The sequence below is a fragment of the Symphodus melops genome (assembly GCF_947650265.1).
Source record: "Symphodus melops genome assembly, chromosome: 16".
In the NCBI taxonomy this organism is placed as follows: Eukaryota; Metazoa; Chordata; class Actinopteri; order Labriformes; family Labridae; genus Symphodus; species Symphodus melops.
The window spans coordinates 2,173,046-2,197,063 of NC_136706.1; the positions used below are offsets into that span (position 1 = coordinate 2,173,046).

Here is a 24,018-nt window from a genome sequence, read left to right on the forward strand (position 1 = left end):
CGTGTTTTGTTTTTCCTCTTAATTTTTACATTTTTATGAATTAATGTAAAGACCACCTTGCCTGAAATGTATTACAGAAGCTCACAAAGGTGCCCCAAAATAAGTGTTCAGTTTAATCCAGTTTCATTTTATCAGAACTATAGCTGTAATTGCAGTTTTGCGAGGGAAAAGACAGAGCAGGTAGGCTGCAGGCTGGAGGCTGCTTCAGATATCAGACTGCTTCAGACTTCAGGCTGCTTCAGGCTGCAGGGGCTGAAGGCTGCAGGCTGCAGGCTGCTCCTCCACTGAGCAGATCCTGTGACCTCACAGTCGGTCTGTTTTCAAGATGGCCGCCTGAGTGGAGAATTTCTCTCTTTTTTTTTTTTTACACATCTTCAATAAAACTAATCCAACAGCTAGCTTCCTTCACAACTTTTGCCTACACTGCTAACAGACATCGTAGGCCAAAGCAGGGGGAATGTGTTCTGATTTTACTAAAACACGGGAGATGAGACAACTGTTAAGGACGGCGTTGGAGTTACATGGAATAAGAAAATAGCAGCACCGGTAAGAAAATTTGGAAACTAACCAGGTTAAACCACAGTTAGCTAGCATCATTAGCCGGCTAATGTTTAGCTCAGCTGGTTGAAATAACGAGAACCTTCCGGTGACGAGCAACAGGCTTTTTTATTATTATTTAAGAGTCGAAAACAACTCAATAATTATCTCCTAAGCTAACTGTTCAGTGTGTTTCTTCTGGTCAAAATGTTGACCTGCTACCGTCAGTGGTGCAGCTAACTAGCTGCAATGCTATCTAGCTTAATTAGCCTGTTTTTTTTAATGTATAAAAGGGTTTAAAGTGATGCAGGCTTTCGGTGCAAACGCTTCTCTTCTGCGGTGTGTGAATGCTTGTGAAGCATGCTAGAGGCACAACAGGAAGTATCTGGACAGTGGTTTGAATAATATTTGTTTTACAGTTTAATAAAGTTGACATGGGGTGTTACGTCTGTTTTTGTAACCTGTCAAATTCAGTGCCCTGTTGCTATAGTAACTAACTTACTAACTAACGAGATGCTGATAGCTGGTAGTTAGCATAGTTTACCTCATACTATTGAGACAGTCACACTTTTTATTTTCCAAGCTACTACTGCTACTAAAGGCAAGTTGTCTGTATAATGACACTTAAATAAAATATATCAAATAATGTCCAACAGTTTAGCTCCTTATTGATGTGCTTTTAGAGATCGGGATGTTTAAATTTAATGCTACTCTTAACATTTCAGTGGTTTTCACTGTCCCCCTCTTCATTTAGCTGAACATTTTCATTATAATTTTATGGGGTTGAGATTAGGATTTAGTCAAATTGATACTAGAATTTAAAACTTTGACACAGTACTAGTAAATCCTAAATAATATCAATACTTGTTACGATCCCACAACTTGCATGTGCAGACACCCAGTTTCTTATTTCTGTTACTTAGAAAAATGCAGGCAAAGTTGTGCCAACTTTCCAAATTTCACAAATACGTTGGCACGCTTTTTACAGTAAAGATAATGTCCAATTTGTTACGTTGGTGACAGAAAAGTAAGTTATAATTAAATATGACTGAAAAGGGATTTTTGTTTTTGTTTAAAGCCTTATGCGTTCGATCGCATAACATGTAGTATCATTTAACAACTACAAATGTTATAATTCTTTTGCAACAAAGAGACCGCAAACTTGAATCTTCATAACAAAGAAATACAAATGCAAAGTCTCAAGAGGAAGAGCAAAGCTTTGAGTTGGGGAAAGTGGGAGGATTTTCCTGTTTTGTTGGCCTTGTTTTTGTTCTTTCTTTGTCGTCTGTGACTTCAGTATTGACTATGATGTCTCCAAAAGTGGAGCAGCAGGCTGCTGGTAAGCTACCCTGGGTTGTCTTTGATGAGTTAGTATCTCTCTTTGGGCATGCTGAGGTAGTGGAGAGGAACAATATTACAGGGATTTTATTGAGCCATTTGTTATTTTAATGATCGAAGTGGAAAGCTTGTTTGGACCTTTTCCTGGACATCTGCACTTATGGAAGCGTCAGTTATTACAATAATAGGATTTATTACTCCTTGCTTTTAAAATGATTCGGTTTTGAGTTAGGTCTTTTTCAGAGTAGTGTCGCTGCTCGGCTCGAGTTCTTCCTTCACACCTGGTTGTAAGATGTGTTTTCCATCCTTGCTCAGGTAAAATTAATCAGGTTTTCACATTATCACGAAAGTTGATTGAATTCTTTTTGAGTATTTAGAGTTGTAAGAGATTTAACAATCAGATTTAGCAGAGTGATGATTAACCTCAGGATGTCTTTGATTTAAAAAAAAAAAAAAAAAAAAAATCAGACTTCCTCATTCCCGGCTATATTTAGCTAACATAGTTAAAGCATGACTCACTAAAAAGACCCGAAGTTGCCACTTTTTTGTCCCCTCTGATCATCGAGAACTTTAGGTATGTGCTTAATATTGTCTTTGACTACAACAATTCTCAACTTGAATTTGTAGTTCTTTTGTAAGGCCACTTCCTGTTTTATTTTTGAGCAGAAGGTAATAGGCCTTCACACTTCTTTTAACAAGCAGCTCATTTATAGAAAATGTTTGATGTTTTCTCCTCACTTATTTTTAGCCATGCCAAACATTTCGTCTTCATAAATCTGACCCGTTTTCTTAACCTTTTATTTCCTTTGAAGGAATTCAGCTCAAATGAGGATCGTATCAGATTAGATTGACGTCAATTAAAGGTCCCATATGATGCAAAATACACTCCACCATGTTTTTCTAACTCTAACACGTATCTCTAATCTGTCTAAAAACCCCCCAATGATGAGAAACATCCATCCTCTCCTCCCAGTTGTTAATTTCCCAATATCCCTCATCTTAATCTGCAGACGATGATTATTGACATGTAAGAAACTGTTTTCCTTTCAGTAGGCGACAAAAACACACAGATGAATATTTTCCTCCAGCGTCTCTCTCTGCTCTTTCTTTAGTTTACTCAGCCGAAGAGCTGCAGGCTTTTAAAACAGACTGCGTCAACCATGAAGGGTGAACGTTAAAACAAGGTCTTCACCTTCACTCACTTTTATTAGTTAAACCTCTCATTGTGTAACAACTGGATCGCTTCTCCTCTACTTTAAACCTTTTTTTTTTTTCTACCCAGAAGGAACTTCTTCATTCTATAGTGAAAGTAAGATCACGACTGTAACCAGTTTGCGTACCATGTGAAAGGAGAAATCACATGATGCAGCCAAACATGTTTACAGTGAAACTGGTTTGTGCTCATTGCGGGGAGTGTACACATGTTGTTTTTCTATCCTCCGATTTGTCTGCGTACGCGTGTAAGAAAACACATTTTGAATATAGGTTTGATATTTCGGACACAGCTGGTGTCAGATTTGAGCGTTCTGGTTCGCTGTGTGTAGATTGATGAAACGACGACGTCACAGTGGGTTAATGTGTCAAGAAGTGACCTAGATTCCTTCTCTTAAGGAGACTTTTTACTCTAACGTCGAAACAGCTGAGATTTTAACAGAACAATGATGTGATACTTTATTTGTCCTGTATTTTTACAAGATCCTTTTTTTTTTTTTTTTTTTGTCTTTTTCAGGAAGTGTAGGGGGTTAAAGGCCCTTTGTTTCCGCCCAGCATGGACAGCTTCTTCAAGGCAGCTGTGTGTGATCTGGACAAACTGCTCGACGACTTTGAGCTCAATACAGGTAAGATAGGAAGCAGCTAATGTGATTTATTGTTTTGTAGATTTAAGGATGGACGATTGGGATATTAATCCATAAAAAGTATTTGTCAAATTCAGAGAACATGTCTCGTGTGTTGTTGTGTGTGTGTGCTTCAAACAAAACTACAGTGTTTATATGCAAATGGAGAACACAGTGACAAGGAGCCAGCAGCGTTTTAGCACTTTGTTGTTGACTAAAACATGCTGCTGTGTTGATGTCCGTTGAGTGGTGTGCTCAACGCCCTCTCTCCTGGAGGTGTTCACTTTTAGTCGACCATTGATTTTAATGTTATCACCAGTCCGCACCTGAATTACAACTTAGTTAAACAAATCGTTTATTTAAAAACACATTTTGGCCCTCGATGCGTCAGAGTCGCCGCTTGCTGCGTCTGCATCCATCGATCGGCTGCAGCTCAAGACGCTCTTCAGTCTGCTTGTAGCTTACACAACATGTAAATTAACACCAAATGACCATGATCTAAAAACACTCACATGACATTCAAATAAGCAGCAAGTACAGTGTGTTATCAGAGAGTGTATCAGAGAGTATCAGAGCCAGCGTTGACTCGCTGTACGCACTCATGACTCACTCAGATATGTTCAGAGATAGTGATTGAGATTGTTCAGAGCAGATAGTACATTTCTGTGAAATGTCATCCATTCAGCCTGAAAGAAAAGCGACAGGTGCATCATGTTTTATGCTTCTATCATGAACAAAAAGTTTTTATTTTTAATCATTATTTAAGTTTTTTAGCATACAATCTTTGAGAATCAATCATTAAAAAAATGAGTATCAGTATTATCTGGTGTCCATTATAGTTTGTCTTAATTATTTGTTTTTGTTTAAGTCAATCAAAGTTGAACTTTTCTTGTTTTTCTTATTTCCAGAGGAACTTGACTGTAAATCAGTTTTCCTGAAGACGTCAGTGTATCCCTTCTCATCTCTGGGCTCTCAGTGTTTGTCCTCCGAGGCGTCCACTGTCCCGCCAAACCTCCCGGACCTCAACTCTCTTCATTATGGATCGGCCACGTGCTGTCCCGACCGCTCGGGCTGTCAGGACCGCAGCCCTGACGACAGAGAGCTCAAAGGTCAACCTCTCACCACAGTCGACCTCCTCTCCTCTGTGGATCGCCGGCCAGCCAAAAGCTCCGCCCCCCCCTGCCCGGACAGAGCGCTGAAGCCGGTGTGCGACCTCGTGAACGACACCAGCTCAGCCATCCTGGGCCGGGCGAACAGCCATGATGCTTTCAGCGAGCTGGACGTGGTGGAGAAGCAGATGGAGGAGGAGGCGCTGCTGGTGGACTTTGACAGCCCCGTGTTGATTGCACACGGAGAGGAGCGGGGGCAGCCAAGCCGCGGCGCTGAGCGCAGAGACTCAAAGGAGGAACAAGCGTGTGCTGGGAGAGAGGAGCTGCAGAGCGGCGAGTACTCTGCCTCACTCAGCCTGCTGGATGTGATTCTTCCGGCGGCGGCGGAGAGGAGCTGTGAGTCGGCAGATGAATCACAACCAGCTGACAAACACGAGAGGGACTGTGAGGAGGAGGTGACTCATTCAAACCAAGTAATTGATAACTCCTCAGACTGCCTAAAACCAGAGGAATCTCTGACTGCTGAAAGCGTCACAGAAACAACAACAACCACCTCCGAGACAAAAGAGGAAGATTCACGAGGAGCTGAAGGTAAAGTTGAGGCCGAGTCTCCGGCAGGAGCTGAGACTGAATCAGCGGGTTTATCCTGCCTGCCATTAGCTGTGTCCATGTGTGGAGCTCTGGTGACGGCAGAAGAAGAGTCAGCGACAGAGCCGTGCGAAGAGGCCGAGAGCACAGAGGCGGACTCTCTGTCAGCTCTCGAATCTCGAGTGGAGCGCTCCCGCCGAGAGGAAGCTGTCGCAGAGCAGCTCGCAGAGGGACGGGCGTCACCAGAGGGGCAGCGTCTCTCTCTTGAACCTGTCAAATCTGCAGGCCCCGCCCCCTGCGATCGCTCTGAGCCGAGCCCGGAAGATCCTCCAGAGTTCGGCTTTGAGTACCTGCCGGAGAGCGATCAGGCCGAGTTGCTGGTGACCGATGAGGAGCTGGACGCTTTCCTGCAGGCGCACGCAGAAGCCGAGCAGGGCCAAGGAGTGGGAGGTGGGGCGTCTTGTTGCAGTGGTTCTGGGGATTTAAGTCAACCTGAGAGTCAAAATAGAGATCTGGAGGAGTTGAGGGGATGTAGGCGGGAGGATCTAGATGGTTTTGCTACTCCAGAAAGTGACAGAACGATGTGTGTGACTGTAGAAGGAAGTTTAAACCCTGCTGCTCCGTCGTCGTCGTCGTCACAGGATCCTCGCCAAGAAGAGCCTGAACTCTCCCCCTCTGGGTTAAACCACTCTTTGACCAGCTGTAGTCCTGATCAGCCGCCCTCCTATGGAGGGGCAAGACCCAAGCAGCTCCACTGCCAAACGGCCCGCTCTCCACCAGCCGGAGAAGAAAGAGAGGAGGAGACGCTCGGTGAGTCGACCGAAGAGCCAGCAGAAGATGATGAGAGTTCACCCAGTCTCACAGAGGAGCCCCCCAACATCAGGGACTTGAGCCCCATGTACGCCAACCACGATCCGGAGGATTACAGCATGTTGTGCGAGGAAATGTCAGAGCCCCCGCCGTACCCCGGGGAGTCACCCACAGACGGCGGGCGGTCGGTGAACTGGAAGAGAGAGGGAGGAGAGGAGCTGGGGAGCAGACAGCCCGCCTGGGTGCCCGACGCTGAAGCTCCAAACTGCATGAACTGCTACCAGAGGTTCACCTTCACCAAGAGGAGGCATCACTGTCGAGCCTGCGGGAAGGTAGGCGCACTCCCACAATTAAATTCACTCCTCAGTCATTTAGAGGAGAAGAAAAACATGACATGCTCACTTTTCAGTTTCACCTTCAGTAGCAGAACGCTGGCGTTGCAGACAGTGTGCAGACGCTCCTTTGCAATTTTTATCTTTAAAAACAAACAAATAAATTGTCCTGGTATTTGGTTATGAACATTGTTTGAGTTGAATGAGTATTTTCTCGTATCTAAAAGCAGTTTTAAAGTTAGAAGTCTGGTTAAGACAACGCCAGTTCATTTCATTCATGGTGTGATGTCACACACTCTGCACAGCTGGTGAAGTTAAAGCCAGTGATGTTATATATTCAGTTCAGTGCACGGTGCAGTAGGATGCTCTTACAGACTAATGAGGAGAAGATGGTGGATTAATGCTATTGGACGCTTTGTTGTCCTTTTAGGGCTTTGCACTGTTCAAACAGCATCATTGATTCGCACATGTAAGAAAACATGTAAACATGTGTGTAACTTTTATAGACTTGAATCTTTGCAGAGCTGAAGGATTCATTTAGTATCTAAACGGCGCTGAAGTAAAGTTCTGGCGAGGACTTAGCTGTTTTAAGAGATTGAAATCGTACATAAGGCTCCTAATAAGGCCAACAACTTTTTTTTTTTTTTTTTCTGCCGTTGTCAGGTGATGTAAATGTAAATGTCGTCATTTAAAGAGAAGGAATATTAAAAAGCCTGTGCTGCAACTCCTCAGTCGTCGATACCCTCCAGGCCTCTGCAACAGTCACGTGACTGTAAAACTCTGACTATATGAAGCCAGTGCGACAAGTTCTATATCAAACAAAATAAGTCCTCCTTAAACTCTACATGCATGTCTGTTCTTCGCCGGTTTTTCTCGCTCCACTTTAGTCTCACAGCTCGAGCTCACGGGACAATTAAAAAGTGGCTCCCAGCGTTTGGCAGCATGTGAGGAAACACCTCCCACTTGCATTAATTCCCTGTGATCCTTAAAGCTTCAAGGACTGACTGAAGCTTTGTTTGAATCATTTAAAATGCAGGACGATAAATGTTTCAGGTGTCATAGAAATCTTCAGCGTTAGATACGAAACATGCAGGGTTAGAATAAATCTCCTGTCTCCTCAGCATCAGTCCTCCTCTCAGCTCTGTTCACATATTGTCTTAATGCAAAAAGAAACATATTTCTATAACTAAACATCACATGTTGAGTGAAATGAAAGTCCCCATTGTGTCTGCGTGCTTCATGAATAGTTAAATAATACAGATTACGTCCCAGCACCAAATATAGCAGGCTGGCTTCATGGAGTGAGAGAGAGATCATGAGTCAGCATTTCTTTTTCCAGCTCTTCTATAGATCCCGGCTGAGCCGCTCGTACTAAAGATGGGTCTAAGTCCCTTAAAGGCCAGTGATTAAACCGCATTAGAGAGGACTGTGTGAGCATGTTATTGTTCACAGCACAGACAAGGAAGTTGACTGCTGTTTGTTTACTTTTTGTGTGATGATTTATTTGCGTACACGTCGCTCAGCAGCTCTGTGTCGTGCTCTCTCGTCCGTGGCAGGTGTACTGTGCCGTGTGCTGCAACAGGAAGTGTAAGCTGAAGTACCTGGAGAAGGAGGCCCGCGTGTGCGTCGTCTGTTTTGATTCCATACACAGAGGTAAGAGGCCGGCACTCGTGAGAATCTTTGATCCTCAATTTTCTAATTTCTTCAGAATTATTGTCAAACTCCTGAAATGTGATCAAGCTGCTTTATATGCTCACGTTATGATATGCACAGGTTCATTAGTCTTGCAGAGATGCACATCACACATTACATAATGCATAGAGTTATAACGTACACATGTTGGAGACAGGATGTGATTCTTGTTCTGAAGTGATTCAGCTCGATGTAGTTTGTAAAGATGCAGAACAGTCGAGCTGGTTTTTCACAGTTTGATTTAAAAGGTAAAAGTTTCTGTGATTCAGAAAATTCTTAGTATTTGTTTGTATTTCAACAAATAAATGAGTGTATAGACAGTATGATCAATATTTTATTTCTGTGTCTGATCGCTAATATGATCCGTCCCATATGGAGTTAACACAAAAAAATAAATATATATATTTATATTCCAGGATGTCATTCAGCCAATATCAAACGGCACAGAACAATAACATCATCATGACATCTTTCAGCTATTCATCTTGAGTTTTGCTCATTTTCGTTGCATGATTGTCAACACAATAACACAACACACAAGTACTACACACTGTCCATGAACAAACGGGAAGAAAAAGAAAACGTACAGACCTATAACACAATCAGAATCTTACTTCCAAAAGAGAACAGAGAAATAATAATATCATCACATATGTCAGAATCAGCGACGATTTCCCCTCACATTCAGTTTTCTTCTGACTTGTCCCGGACCGGTCGGCCCCCATTCTCTACCCTACCCCCCCCCCCCCTGAGGACAGACTAAACCTTCGAGTCACCTTTAAATCTTAAAATAGTGTCCACTACTGTAGAAGTCATTAAAACTTTATACCATCACAGAAACATTTTCATTTTGCAGTTGATGAATATTTAAATCATGCTGCACAGAAAACGTCCCAGACGGAGAGGCTTCCTTTTGACGTCATTCTGAACATCTATTAAACATGTCGAGGTTTCATATTTGAAACGCGCTCCTTTCATCCTGCACTTTTCTGCTTTTGTTGATGGAAGGTGTCTCTGAGGTTTTGAGGACTGCAGCATGGACACGGGCTGATAGAGGGGAGGGGGAAGATAGATGGTGAGGGCAGGAGGGAGGGAGGAGAGTTATAGCGGGACACTGGCATTTGTCCTTGATTGCGTGTGTGTGTGTGTGTGTGTGTGTGTGTGTGTGTGTGTGTGTGTGTGTGTGTGTGTGTGCGTGTGCGTGTGCTTGGACGACCTGCCTTACGCAGTAGACATGTGATGCTCACACACGATGGCTAAATTAAGAATAAAGAGGCGATCCACTTCTTGTGGCCGGTTGACGCTCGTGAGGTGTGACGCTGCTGCTCTCCTCTCCGTCACCTCTCTCCTCCTCTCCTCCTCTCCTCCCCTCCTCCCTCCTTCGCTCTCCATCTCTCACATCAGTACTGTAGCTGCATGTGAGGCATACTGCACACACTCGAGCCTAAAGCTAACAGGCTATCACGGCTAACGGCAGAAATATAAGCAGGAGCAGCTTCAGGAGAGCAGTGATGGGAGTGTCTAAAGTCAGACTGAGGAATAGACTGGATGAGATGTGGACTGTTTGGGTTTTAGCAGAGGGGATGATGAGGTAAGAGGCATCGTTTTCATACTTTAAAAAAAAAAAATCCAGAGTTTTGTTTTGTTTTGTTTGTGTGTACTGCGGTTGTTTTGTTTCTAATCTGTACAGAGTTTGCAAAAAAATCGCCATTTTGACGAGATTGTGCCGAGGAATGTTCATGCGTGACGAGATGAGATCGAACTTCATTTATCAGGAGAGTCTTGTTGTTGCAGCAGTATACGTGAGCTAAAGTTAAAACAAGGTCTCAGAGGAATACTTCAAGAAGATCGCCGCGAGCTCTTGATGACTTTTTTTTTTTTTTTTTTGTGCCTTGTCATCCTTTCCTCGCAGAACAAGGTGAAACAACTCTCCTTGTACCGATGCCGTGCACCTCTTCCAGTTCAAAAGACAAGTCTGCTGTTTTTAATCCTCGCCTCTATTTCACCATATTTTTGGATTTAATTCAGAGCAGAAAGTTTGAGATTATTTTCTTATGTTGATGTTGCACAGCTCCAATGGCTGCAATGTGATCCTCACCAAAGTGCATCCATGAAAAGTTGTTTTTCAGCTTGTTATTCTTAGTGCCTGATGTTACAGAGAGAGAGAGACGGAGAGAGAGAGACAGAGAGAGAGAGAGAGAGAGACAGACAGAGAGAGAGAGAGACAGAGAGAGAGAGAGAGAGAGAGACACAGAGAGCGAGACAGAGAGAGAGATGGAAGGAGAGATGTTGTTTGTTAAAAAGAAACCTGCCTCACATTTGTCTCACTAAGAACAGATGTTCTTCATATTTGACTCCGAGAACAAAGGAGTTTCATTTTCTTCTGGATGATCGTTTCATGTGTTGGTTGCAAAAACACTTTTCTGATAGAACTTCTTTTAAAATGATCCATTAGCTTAACGATAAAAAGACTGAAGCTTCAAAAAACAAACGTCAGACATTCAGTCATATTTTGCTACAATCAAAGAGCTGCCTACAAAATGTTGTTTTTGTTAAACTCATTAGGTTGTCTTCTTTTACACTAAAATTATAATTAGAAAACAGAAAAAAAAAATTCATGGTATCGAAACAGGTATTAATGTTGATTTTTATTTATTTAATTTTATTTATTTTTTTTACAAGAATTATAGTGAAGATCAAAAATCTGGTATGATGTTTGCTGTATGTCATGACGACTTTGGTTTTTAGATGTTTTGATCCAAAGAGATATTTGAATCAGAATCGTTTTTTATCGCCGAGTAAATTTACATATACGAGGAATTTGACTTGGTGTGTTGGTGCAAAATGAAAAAAAATAAAATAAAATAAAAACCAAGGCTAAAATGACAAGTACTTACGTAAATTAAAATATGAGAATATAATTGTGTATCACGATCAAGCCAAAGTCGAGGCTGTTTTAAAAGAGGAAATTATTCATTCTTTTTGAGCGGAGTCTGGTGGCTCTGAAAAAAAGAGATCTGACAGCTGCAGCATCAAAACAAACATCCTGCTCTGTATGATAGAGGTAGACGCTTTATGTTGTCAGAAACTTTGATTTAACTAAAAAGCACTTTGGAGGTAGACGAGCCTCCGACAAGCACATTATACTCATTACAGCCTCTTTTACGGCTGCTGTCTGAAAATATGTGCTGCAGCTTTTCCAGACCTTCGAACCAGCTGAAATCGGCTCCAGGTTCAGAAACAAGACTCTGCTTTGTGTTTCCTCGTGTGCTGCTGCTGCTGGGCTTTTGTCGGCCGCCCTGTCGTTGACGTCATTTCACAACAGATCGATAGAGATCTATGATGCTTAATCAATATAATGTAGACGAGTTGCAACATCAGCAGTTCTGTGAGTGCCACCGGAAAGCATTGAGTCAAAACCAGCTCTCCTGGAGGTAACAACTCATGTCGGCGCCGTTTGCGATAACCTTCATTCAGCTGCACTCTGTATAATGCTCTGAAAGCAAAGACGCCGCTGTTTATCAGAGGCTCAGTTTGTCTGATTGTGCTCGGAGAGGAAGTTCAGTCTGGAGTTCTGCATTTCGCTGGATGAGAAACAAATGCACGCCACGGGAAAGTTCTGCAATTTAGTGCTCGTGTTGCACATCCAAACACGAATTAGTCATGAGAGCAACGTCATGCAACATGCGTGCAGCCGTCTGCTGTTTTTAGTCCCAGGCCCTCTGAGCTGGCACAGTCATGCTCTCAACAGTATAATCATCATCATCAGTAGCTTCAGGCACTCTGTCCTTTTCAGATTTCATTATGAGAAGCCTCCAGTTTAAAAGATAATGAAGAGAAACGTGCCTATGTTCATTAATCAGGTACAAGTTTGTCTTCAAAAACCAGAATTTAAATCAAAAGTCTGATTCTAGTAACGACGCTCTAATCGTTTTGCACAGCTTTTCCTGATGGGTAGTTTGGAAGATGTAAAAGGAATCTGTATGTTTGTACAGTCGACCTCTTGGGGGTGCCAGAGGACGGCTCGGAGGATTTCCAAGTCAGAATGAAACTTGCCATTGGACATTAACTCGAGATGCTAAAAGTGAATACATCTATGTTTCTCCTTGTAGCCCAGGCCCTGGAGCGGATGATGAGTCCTGCAGGTCCAAGTCCGAATCCCAACGTCCCCTCTGAGTACTGCAGCACCATCCCCCCTCTGCAGCAGGCTCGAGCCGCCGGCACCCTGAACTCTCCTCCGCCCACCGTCATGGTGCCCGTGTCCGTTCTCAAACACCCAAACAACGACAGTACGATCGCCTCCTAAACACTTTACACTATCTGTATTTCACCGTTTTTGATTTGCACCCTTAAAGACAAAAACCTGCGTGTGTTTTCAGGTTGTCCTCGGGAACAGAAGCGCGTGTGGTTTGCTGATGGCATCCTGCCGAACGGAGAGGTGGCCGACACGACGAAGCTGTCTGTGACGAGCCGCAGGAGCTCGCAGGAGTTCAGTGTGTCTCCGGACCAAACATCAGTAAGACACGGCTGGATTAGAAATATGTGAGTAGAACACACGAAGACGTGATCATGCAATGACGGGACGAGCCGTTTGTTTCAGCCCGGCTCGGCTGGTTCAGACGTCGGAGTCGGTGGCTCTTCTGCACCTGAAGCTTCCGGGACGGCGGAGGCAGTCAGACCTCCGGTATCCGGTCCCTGGGATTACGCTCTGCTTGCTGGGATCGGTACGTCGGTGAATAGGGTTCCCAGTTTGCTGCCGGAGAACGAGGACGAGCTGCCTCCTCTGCTCATCACCACTGGAGAGGATGACGCAGGAGGTGTGTGTTTGTCACTCTCACCCTGATCAGACGACTCACTCAATCCCACACGGCTGACGTTTTCTTTCACATTCGACGTGTCCAACATGTGACTCCTTCTGCCCTGTAATAACCTCTGATCTGAATCAGCACTCTTGACTTATGTGCGTGCATTCATTAAATTGATGCAACACAACAGATACACTGAGTAAGGGCATTTTCCCACCCAACCTGTTTGGTCCCGTTTAAACAAACTCAAGTTAGTGCGGTGTGTTTGCGCTGCTGTCGACACGACTTTTAAATGATGAAAAACAAAAACTTTAAAAGGGAAATCCTATGAGGACATTTTACCGCTGAGATATAAAGCGGTATTCAAAGTGTAGAATAAAGTCTCAACACCAACATAAAGAGAAACTTAAAGAGTAGACGGAGGGGGCTGATTGAGCTGATCGTGGAGGGAAAGTCTGAGCTTAAGATTTGGACGACTGTGTCAGAAGATCTACTGAGGAGGGGAATAAAGACAAACAGCGCCACCTTAAGATCAAACCTGCACAGTGACGCTGAAGCAGAACTTATTTATCCAGTGAGAAGCCGGACGTGTAACTTTGAATGTTTTTTTTTAAATCTTTTTAGATGTTTTAGTCGAGGAGAGTCCTGCTCCGTGTCAGATCCTTCACCTGCTGGAGGAGGGAGGACCCCGACCGCTGACCTTCGTTCTGAACGCCAACCTGCTAATCAATGTCAAACTGGTCACATGTGAGTAGAATTAAAACCTTCATGTGGTAATTCTCTGATTCAGTTGTAGTGGGTGTAAACTGAGTCTGCGTGCGTGTTTGCTTGGTCAGACTGCGGCCGGCAGTGCTGGTGTTTTGGCTCTAACGGGCTGCAGGCTCTGGGACAGAAGGAGTTGGTGTTTTTGTTGGAGTGTTTGCCAGAAGAAAAATCTCTTCCAAAAGACCTCTTCACGCTCTATCTCAACGTTTTCCAGGAAGCCCAAAAAGGTAAAAAAAACATAAACAAAGCAACCTCATCATGTGTTTACCGTTCACAGCTTTTTGTGCAAACTAAACCTCTCGCTCTATCTCGCTCTCTGTCTCTCTCTCTCTACCCCCCTCTCTCTCTCTCTCTTTCTCTCGCTCTCTCTCTCTCTCGCTCTCTCTCTCTCTCTCTCTCTCCCCTCTCTCTCGCTCTCTTTCTCTCTCTCTCCCTCTCTCTCTCTCTTTCTCTCGCTCTCTCTCTCTCTCTACCTCTCTCTCTCTCTCTCCCCTCTCTCTCTCTCCCCCCCTCTCTCTCTCTCTCTCTTTGTCTCTCTCTCTCCCCCCTCTCTCTCTTTCTCTCCCCCCCTCTATCTTTCTCTCGCTCTCTTTCTCTCTCTCTCTCTCTCTCTCTTTCTCTCGCTCTCTCGCTCTCTCTCTCTCTCTACCTCTCTCTCTCTCTCTCCCCCCTCTCTCTCTTTCTCTCCCCCCCTCTCTCTTTCTCTCTCTCTTTGTCTCTCTTTGTCTCTTTCTCTCTCTCTCTCTCTCCCAACCCTCTCTCCCCCCTCTCTCCCTCTCCCCCCCTCTGTCTCCCCCCCCCCCCCCTCTGGCGTTGTAGGAAAGTTTTTGGAGGAGCTCGATAACGTGACGTTCACCAGCAGTTTCCTGGGCAGTAAAGATCACGCCGGGATGCTCTTCTTCTCTCCCACCTGTCAGACACTAGAGGGCCTCACTCTCCCCGCGCAGCCCTTCCTGTTCGGCCTGCTCATCCAGAAGCTGGAGGTTCCCTGGGCCAAAGTCTTCCCCCTCAGGCTGCTCCTGCGGCTCGGATCTGAATACAGCGGTGCGTCAACTTCTGCACCTCGTTCTTTCTGTCTTAAGATAGTCCGGAGTTACTTTCACAACGTCCAAACTGAGCTCACAGAAACGTTAAACGCCAGAAACAGACGATTCAAGATTTCACTTGATATTGTGAAATGATTTAATGAGTTTTGAATTCTGGTTGAAGTCAAACCAGATCGACACCAAAGCAACAAAAACAGAAAACCAAGGCTCCCAATATTTTCTAATTCCTGTTTTTAATGAATGAAAATGTCAAAAAGCAAACTCCTGCACGCTGTCTGAACTGCATTAATGCATTGGCAACATTTTCCTCTTGCACCAAGACGAAAATATATCTAAAGATCTGATTTATTTATTATTATTTTTTATTTATTTTTCGATTTAGAGCATGGTGTTGGAATTTTTTACAACATTTCACAACCATTTTAGAATCAGCAGTTTTTAAAATGTATTTTCTTTCTTTATGTGAGATAGATGAAGAAAGCTCTTTTTTCTTTCTCTTCAGTATTTGATGTTTTCTTCACACTTTGGGACTTTAAGCTGAATCTCTCCTGTAAACGACATAACGAGACGTCATTGGGCTTTAACTAGTCGAGATGTTTACACTCAGACGGATCGATCATGAAAGTGTTAGTCAGTTCATGCATGAAGTAAAATAAAGCTCATTTATTAGGCTTCATCCTTGGATGTATTCAAAGAAACTGTTCAGCAGCTTATTATCTGGACTCGTATCTTCAGATGAGTGCGTCCAGTAAAGTCAAGATTTTTTTTTTTGCAGTTTATCCCACCACGTTGACGAGCGTCCGTTTTCGGGACTCTGTGTATCGAGAGACGGGACACACCATCATGAACCTGCTGGCTGTAAGTATTTAAAAACAAGCAGGAAGAGGCGTCGTCGACATCAGCACGGAGGTCATTTACACATCAACATCCCAAACGCTGTTCAAACAGTCGGTTATGTGTTTCTGTGTTTCTTTTTAAACGTGCGACTCTAAACGCTGCTGGCTTCTGTGTGAAACCTCAAAGTGAAATGATAACGAATCCGTGTTCGCACAGGATCTGAGGAACTACCAGTACAGTCTGTCGGTGGTGGAGGGGCTGAGGATCCACATGGAGATGGGCCACAGCTACATCGATATTCCTAAAAGCAGCTTCAATGAGGTAAGACAGCTGTGGAAGTGCAGAGTGTCATTCTAAAAACATGAAACGGGACATTTCACGCCATGAGTGACGCGATCATCGGGTTTCATCGACCTGCTGTAACTCTTGAGCTGATCATTAAATACCAAATGTTTGACATGGCTCTGATGAAGTCTGTTTCTTAATCTTTGTCAGACCTCAAACTGTCAGGAGAAATAAATAACTCACAGTGTAATGATATAAATAGAAAAAGCCGTATGTCGCCGGCTTGCATCATCAATCTGAGCCTCCCCTTGTTATGTTTGCAAAAATGTATCCAAACAATAAAAGAGGTTTGGTTTCAAGGCTGCGAAAGAGAAAGAGAAGAAGTGTGAAGGCTTTGAGGACGGAGAGAGGACACGAACATGACTCAGCAGTTTTTCTAAGTGAGTTTGAGGTCAAGTTAATGTGTACAGCCAAATATCACAACATCGGCCTCGAGGGGCTTTACATCCTGTGCAGTCATACGACGCCGTCTGTCCTTGAATCCTCAGCGTGGATCCGTTAAAGCAGCAGAATAAATGGAACAGAAATCTTAAGATGAGCAAAAAGAAAAAGGATGGATAGAAAGTAGATGAACAGCGAGGAGGATTATAAAATGAGCGGTACGTTAAGAACGTGTGTGGAAAGTTTGCACAGCTTGAGGTGCCGTCAAACCAACATCTCGACTCCACTGTGGAGACACACACACACACACACGCACACACACACACGATGGTTGCAGGTTGTTTGTTTGGTTTTTTTTCACCATTCCAGTTTCTCCTCGTATTTCAGATGCAAAAAGTGGTGAACGCTTCAAACGAGCACGTCATCAGCATTGGCGCTCGCTTCAGCTCGGAGGCCGACTCTCACCTGGTGTGTTTGCAGAACGAGGAGGGAAACTATCAGACGCAGTCCAACAGCATGCCGGGGAAAACACGCACAGGTGAGTCATCAGTCGTCCTGCTGACTCGGCCGTATTCTGTTTGTAGTGAAACTAAAGAAGGCGAGGCGTTCATTACACGGTGACTATCACTTTCCGTGCACCCTGTGTGGTGTAGATATTCAACTATCTGCTGACTCATGTTTTGATTACAGTGACTGGAGCCAGTTTTGTTGTTTTTAACGGAGCCCTGAAAGCCTCCTCCGGCTTCATCGCCAAGTCCAGCATCGTTGAAGGTAAAGTCACCAACACCTTCATCCTGACTGTAACACTTGGAATATAAGCCACACTTCTTTTTACCTTATTGAGTCTGAATGTGAGCTATATATCAGGCTGACAAATATTCCAGTTTATAATGCTGAGACATGCACTGTCATCACCTTCATCGCCCTCTTCACGAGACCTGCGTTCATTGTGCATCTCAAGCGGCCTGAGCCTCCTCCTCCTGTTGTTTTTGGTCCCAAGAGCTTCGGCTGATGTCAGACCGCTTCTCTTAAAGAAACACACACACACACACACACACACACACACACACACACACACACACACACACACGTAGCTTATCGTCAAGACTGTAAAAACGCCTCTGACCACAGCAGAACAGATCTGTGTTTCAGTTTTAAGCAGACACTCGATGACTCTGATGTTTGTGTTTCTTACATTTTGTACATGACTCTGAGAATCCACACAGGAGCAGCACGTCAGCAGAGCTGTCAGTCATGGTGTTGTATCCCGTTAGCTTCAAATAACTTCTGCTCAGAAAAACAAAAGAACCAATCGGCTAAGGCGAAGAAGTCGGGATTAATGACCTGCAGCCAACCAGCAGGGGGAGCATGTTCCACTGTCCATTCTTCATACACTCGATCTGTCGGGTAGTTAACGACACAGACCTCATGGTCGAGCCTTTAAAGAAAACAGTGGAATACTGTTGAGTAAATAAAAAGTGCTGCTTTTAAAACGACTCCTCGATTAAAGACAACAAGTTGGTGCATCACCAGACAAACTGGTCTCTGTCTCTCGGTTCCTACTTCACACCGTACTATCTTCACTGAGAGCTCCTTTACCTAACCAATGGCTGCAAACAGGTGACGCGTGGAAGAAGCGCAGATTGTATCATATTGTATCATAAACCGGGTCAGCGTAGATCATTAAAACTAACTTCACCTTTCTGTGTCAGACGGGTTGATGGTGCAGATCCCTCCAGAGACGATGGAGTCCCTGCGCTCGGCTCTGAGGGATCAGACGGACTTCCAGATCCCCTGCGGCAGGAACGACGGAGAGGAGCTGAGAGAAAACGTCTCTGTCCGCTGGGTTGACTGGAGTTCACCCGTCAACACGGGGTAACTGCACAACGCTCAGCACACAAACCAACATATTTACTCACTGTTGTGCAATCTGTCTTCTGCTGAACTCTCAGGCTCGCTCACGCTCCGAGGCTTCGCTGCTCAAACTTTCTCTTTCTGTTTTTCCACACAGACGTATGTGGTGAAAAAACAGAGAAAAAGCAGCTTTAAAGAGTAAAAAAATCCACCTGAGTTTAGCTGCACGTCGAAGGTTTTGATTGAACCATTTTCTAAAAATAAGATCTAAGATGCTTTCTTCTTTCAAAGGTTTTCTTCACATGAAAGATGAAACAGATTTTTGCTTTGTGTAAAAATAAAAATAGTGAGGAAATTATTTTTAACAAGAGCCCGATGGAGGAGATCATCGACACCATCCCACAACGATGATGGGATGTAATGGTTGCAGTTTCTAATTACCTCTGGATTTTTCACAAAGCATAAACGCTCCGCAGGGCCTCGGCTTTTATCTTTAACTCTCCCAGCTTGGAGTAAATTAGATTCTGATCCCTGCAGTGAAAACGCACTCGCTTCCTTCAAAGCTTCCTGGTTCCTGAGGGAAGTTCCCATGTATGAACGCAGTCTGAAATGAGTCTGTTGCCAAATGAAACTTCAGATATTTAAAGATGTGATTCTCCTGCTTTGATGCTCCTCTCGAAGGAGAACCAGCGGCGTGGATGGGAGACCGCTGGATGGCGTCCGCAGTGTGAGGATGCAGCAGGACACTGACTTCGAATCAGACGGACGCACCATCAGATGCACTGAGGTGGATTTTTTTTGTCTTCATCACACGCAGCGTTCGATCCAGTTTACAGTCAAAGTGAGTTAAATGTCTGAACTTCCCTCGCAGGTTTTCTACCAGCTGAAGACTCCGGACTGCAGCCTGGCGTCCATGCTGTCGTCCTGCAGCGTGTTTCAGAAAGAGATGGCGTTAGCCACCTGCAGCGCTCTGACTCCTCACCTCGCCGTGCTCACCTCATCTGGCATCAACTCGCTCACGCTGAGGATCTCTACGCAGACGGATATGGTAAAAGCAGTTGTTTTATTGTATTATTCAGATCTACCAGAGATCAGATCCTTGATCCAGAATACCAGGTTCCTTTTAGTATCAAAAGGTTTAAAGTTTTACTTTTGCTGCAGAAAGTTTTAAACATCTTAAAACGTCTGCATCCGCTTTCATTTCTTCGCTCCAGCTGAGAGTCTCCTCGTACAATTTCTGCATGTGGTTTTATATCACACAGAACTCCACTGGTTGCTCGTTTATCATCTTGGAGCATCTTCTTTTCATCATGTTCTTGCCCCCCCCCCCCCCCCCCCCCCCAATTTCAAACCGGGAAAATGTCCCACAGTGAAGGACATGTTTGAATCCCGAGCTTAGGAAGACATTGGGGCAGTTTTGCATTTGGGAAAATGGCTATATGACCCCAACGTGCTCTTATTCACGTTTATTTATTATTTTCATTTGGAGACTCCTTATTTTTGTCTTTAAAAAGGAAAAAAAAGCTCTTTTTTATTTTCATGAAACACAAGTTTAGTTTCCATCTATTAGAAAACGTACGTCAGATATTTTCCACTTCAGAGGTGAAGCATTAAAGATGGATGCTTATGGTGTCCTGTGCTGCGTTGTGGTGACTGTTCCCTGGTCGTTTGCTCTCAGGTGGAGTACCAAGCCGGCTCCGGAGGCCGACTCCTCCCACAGCGCTACATGAACGAGCTGGACAGCGCTCTGATCCCCGTCATCCACGGAGGTAGCGCGAGTGTGCCACAGACTGCCATGGACGTGGAGTTCCTCTTCTACATCACACACTCCATCTAACGCAGCCCGTAACACACTTCAACTCTAAGTATTAAAGACATTCGGTGTTTGAGCACAGACGCAGGAGCTGTTGACTGTAGCAGAGCATGCTAACATGCTAACAGCTGGCTCGACGCCGGGGGAGTGAACTGACATGGTTCTGGTTTCCTGTGAAGGAATCGCTGTGTGTTTGTATGTTTTCCTGCTCACCAAAGCTGCTTTAACACAAGAAGCCAAACACTAAACAAGGAATACGACGACACGACCAAAAAAACAAAAGCAAACTCTTCAAACTGTTTTTTGTTTTTTTTTCTTCTTCTTCTTCTGCTCTGCCTTCCAGGCTCCCCGCGGTCAGCTGGGAGCTCCTCAGTGAATGTTTCCCACAGACACTCGATCGAAAAAAATGTCTCTCATTGGATGTATTTATTATATTTTAATATGGGCTTATGGAATGAATTAATGACTTTAAAAGACGGGACGTGACTGACCGCAGCTTTCAGTACTTCAGAGGTGCTACAGTATCGCCACACACACACACACACACACACACACACACAGATGAACTTTCATTGAACATGCCTGTTTGTAGTGACACGAGGGAATCATCAGGCCTCATGCAGGAACATTTGTACCCTTAACTTACGATATTCTCACGTTTCCCAAACTCTGCACAAAATATTCAACATTCAGACTCGTGATGAGCGTCGTCACCTTTACAGAGCTTTACAGCGATGAGGAGGCATTATTTAAAGAATGAATTCACAGACAGTAAAAAAGATTAATACACTAAGGTTGCGATACTATCTCGATTCCAAAATGATCTTCACTCATATATTCAAACAAAGCTGCCTCCAGCAAAATAAAACGAGCTGCAGTGGTCCATTTAAATTCACCTGTCGGCTAATCCTTTTCTCAGGTCCTTTTGGCGTGCACAAACCGAGAGCAGAGGAGGTGACCTTATCAACACGTTTGTGAAATCTGGACTGTGTGCAGAAGTTTGTTTGCAAATGATCCTTTTAGTACCACTGAGCAGGATTTTGGTGCCTAGAACTTCTGCTATCGAATCAGGTAACAAAATCATTCAATTTTTTTTTTTTTTTGTCCAAGAATCTACATTCAACATTTCTGGTATCATGAAGACCCAAATGAGCCGATGCAATTCACATACCTCAAATGATGCAAATTTGCACAGGAACATCTGTGAAGCATTTCAGTGTTGAGAAGGTCCATAGAAAAAAACAAGCATACAAGCAAACCTGCATGAAGTCAGACTTGTTACAAATCTGAACCATGAGAGGATTATTTTCAGCTTCCTTTCGTCCCATTTTTTTTTTTTTTTACAGCTAAATCTGTTAACTGGGATCATATAGCTGAAGTAAAAACAGATTTTCAGTGTACACATCAAGTGTTTTCCTTTTGCTGGACATGACTCACTCAGCAGGTTTGCACCACAGGTCACTTCTGGTAGAGAAAATCAATTGGGAATGCCAAAAATGCAGATAAATATCTCATACATGCCAAAATGTTCATCCTGCATGAGGCCCTTAATGTGTCAATAACAGGTTCTGTGTTCAAATGAAATGAAGACGTAATTTGAGTAACTCAAAGGAGAAATGATTCTGCTATGAAGTGAATGTAACTTGGTGTGTTTGGGACATTCGGCTATGAATCCATCTAAAGACCCATTTTGCTGTGTTTCCTCACCTATACTCTGTGCTATATCTTTACTGTCTCAGAATCCTACTGAAAGCTCCTAGCTTATGATTAGATTGCCCAAAATATTGCAAAAATCTCAGCTCAGCTGTCGGAGCAAAAACTCAATGTACTTTACAACGTGAAAAGTATTCAACTGGTTTCATGATTTTTTTTGGTTTCCTTACACTAATGTGTGTCTAGTTTGTCTACAAACCCCCCAATGATGAGAAAAGTTCATCCTCTCCGTCTTCTCGCCTGCTCCACTTTTTAGAAAATGTGAGCTCAAACAGGCCGTTTGGAGATTGTCCCCTCATGACATCACAAAGGGCAGTAGCCCCTCCCCCAGGTGGGTGACACTCCCCCAGCTAGGTGTTTGTTCTGCCCTCTGAGTCTGCCTTCTCACCGTAAACAATAGGACATGGAGCTAGAGAGCACCGAGTACACCCGAGCCCTTCCAGAGAGGGGGCGTGGTCAGACACAGCTCATTTACATATTTAAAGCTACAGACACAGAAACAGCCTGTTCTGAGCAGGGCTGAAATAGAGGGGTTTATAGACAGGATCAGAGTGGATTTACAAGAACACACTTCACACATGTTTTGGAGAGCTTTAAGACTTTAACTGGTTGAAGAGGAGGAGGAGAATATGTGACCTTTAAAGGATTTTATAGCAGCTTTAGAGCACTTTAGAGACGGCTCTTCATTCAACAAGTCGATTGCAAGTTTCTAATGCCACAACAGATTGCTGTCTTTTTCTCTAAATATTAAGCTGCATTAGAACTGCCAAATTTATCGTACCAGTGTGCTGTTATGAAGTTCAATCTCATTCATTTAATAAATCTGAATTTCAGAGCCGAGAGAGGATTCATTCCCCACGGAGTGTAACCAGGTCAGCACGTCTCTTTGTGTTTCACATCTCGTCCCACTCGACTGAATTCTCGTTCAGTCTCTTCAGTCCAAATGTATAAAAGATGAACTATATGCACACAGATTGTTTCATTTTTTTGTTCTGTCCTTTTAATAATGAAGAGTTATTTTTGGAGTCGTTGGTATAAAAGTTTTAACAAACCAGAGTAAGAGTTCATATTTTTGATAGGATGTAGGCTACATTCATTTTGCAGATTGTGTAGCAAGTTCCCTGAGCATTAAGAGGAGATAAAAAAAAAAGTAATTTATTATTTTGACGTGAAGTAAAAAAAATACATCACCAAAAAAAAAACAGTGCATATAGATACATTTGCAGGTAAAGTTTTCACATAAAGAGAAAAACCAGCCGCTCATTTTCATGTTCTGCAAAGTTGCTGCAAAGGAGGAGAATATTGATCCTTTTAATTAAAAACGTTTAAACGATGGCGGTGTCATATTTGACGGGGGCGAAAGGACGATTTAAAAAGCAGAAAAAGGAGCTGCACACCACTAACGTGAACACAAGTTGGACATTTGTTGCCCTTTTTCTTGATTTTACTGAAGCAGCCCGGTTGTTTGGCCTCAAGGTTTCAAGAAATTTGACCCCAAACTTTGTGCTGACATCAGTGGATACAACCAAAATGTTGATTTTATAAGGACATTAAATCGTTTTTTTTAACACACCATATTGCTGTGAATAACAGATTAAAGGACAATTTCAGTGTTTACTTTAGAGCAGCATTGGTCTGAATTTGCAGTTTCACTTATAAAGAAACAACAAAACCGTGTCTTTTTATGGTATTGAGAGTTATAGTCAATCTATACAACACCTGTATGTATAGATACCCCCCAGGTGCAGTTACAATTAATCAGTAATACCTAATTAAACAGTCATATCTGCTCTCAGCTTCGTTATAGTATGTTAGAAATATTTATCAGAAGTGTCAACGTGAAATGAAATGAGCGTCCCGTTTCTGTTGGTCATTGTTTGACCTGCTTTAGTTCACAAAGACGCCGGTTTGAAGAGGAAATCTGACACCACGCGGGGGGAGAGATGACGTAGTTCACCTCCGACATGCAGCTCAAACATGCATGAGCAGGTTTTCTGCAGCTGATTTTTTTTTTATTTTTTTTTTTACATAATTTGAATTTTGCAGAGTTCAGAGAATGAATGAGAAGTGTATCCGTCTCTATGTTGTCTGCAAGAGTGATCATATTTGAAGGTAACTTATTTTCTGTCTAGGATGATTAAAACAACGATCCGCTTTGTCAAAATGAGAAGTTCTTCAATGCTTTCTGATGATTATTTCTTTGTTGAGGTGTTTTGTG

The 24,018-nt window shown here is 43.5% G+C and overlaps 1 protein-coding gene across 5 annotated transcripts; it reads left to right on the forward strand.

The window, feature by feature from the left end:
• Positions 1-221: 221 nt before the first annotated feature.
• Positions 222-22,856, forward strand: zfyve16 (zinc finger, FYVE domain containing 16). Of its 5 annotated transcripts, XM_079363924.1 has the most exons (19): positions 222-546; positions 3,605-3,713; positions 4,619-6,549; positions 8,106-8,202; positions 12,354-12,530; positions 12,621-12,757; positions 12,842-13,058; positions 13,671-13,793; positions 13,883-14,038; positions 14,631-14,855; positions 15,633-15,715; positions 15,911-16,015; positions 16,808-16,958; positions 17,111-17,191; positions 18,133-18,295; positions 18,956-19,061; positions 19,146-19,322; positions 19,953-20,043; positions 21,007-22,856. In XM_079363924.1, exons 2-19 carry the CDS (start codon positions 3,644-3,646, stop codon positions 21,063-21,065), a joined length of 4,149 nt encoding a protein of 1,382 aa, XP_079220050.1. In that variant the 5' UTR covers positions 222-546; positions 3,605-3,643; the 3' UTR covers positions 21,066-22,856. The 5 variants fall into 5 exon arrangements, with proteins under 5 accessions (XP_079220050.1, XP_079220046.1, XP_079220049.1 ...); XM_079363920.1 differs by having other exon boundaries at positions 19,953-22,856; XM_079363923.1 differs by lacking the exon at positions 222-546 and adding an exon at positions 716-1,142 and having other exon boundaries at positions 3,609-3,713; positions 19,953-22,856.
• Positions 22,857-24,018: the final 1,162 nt, after the last annotated feature.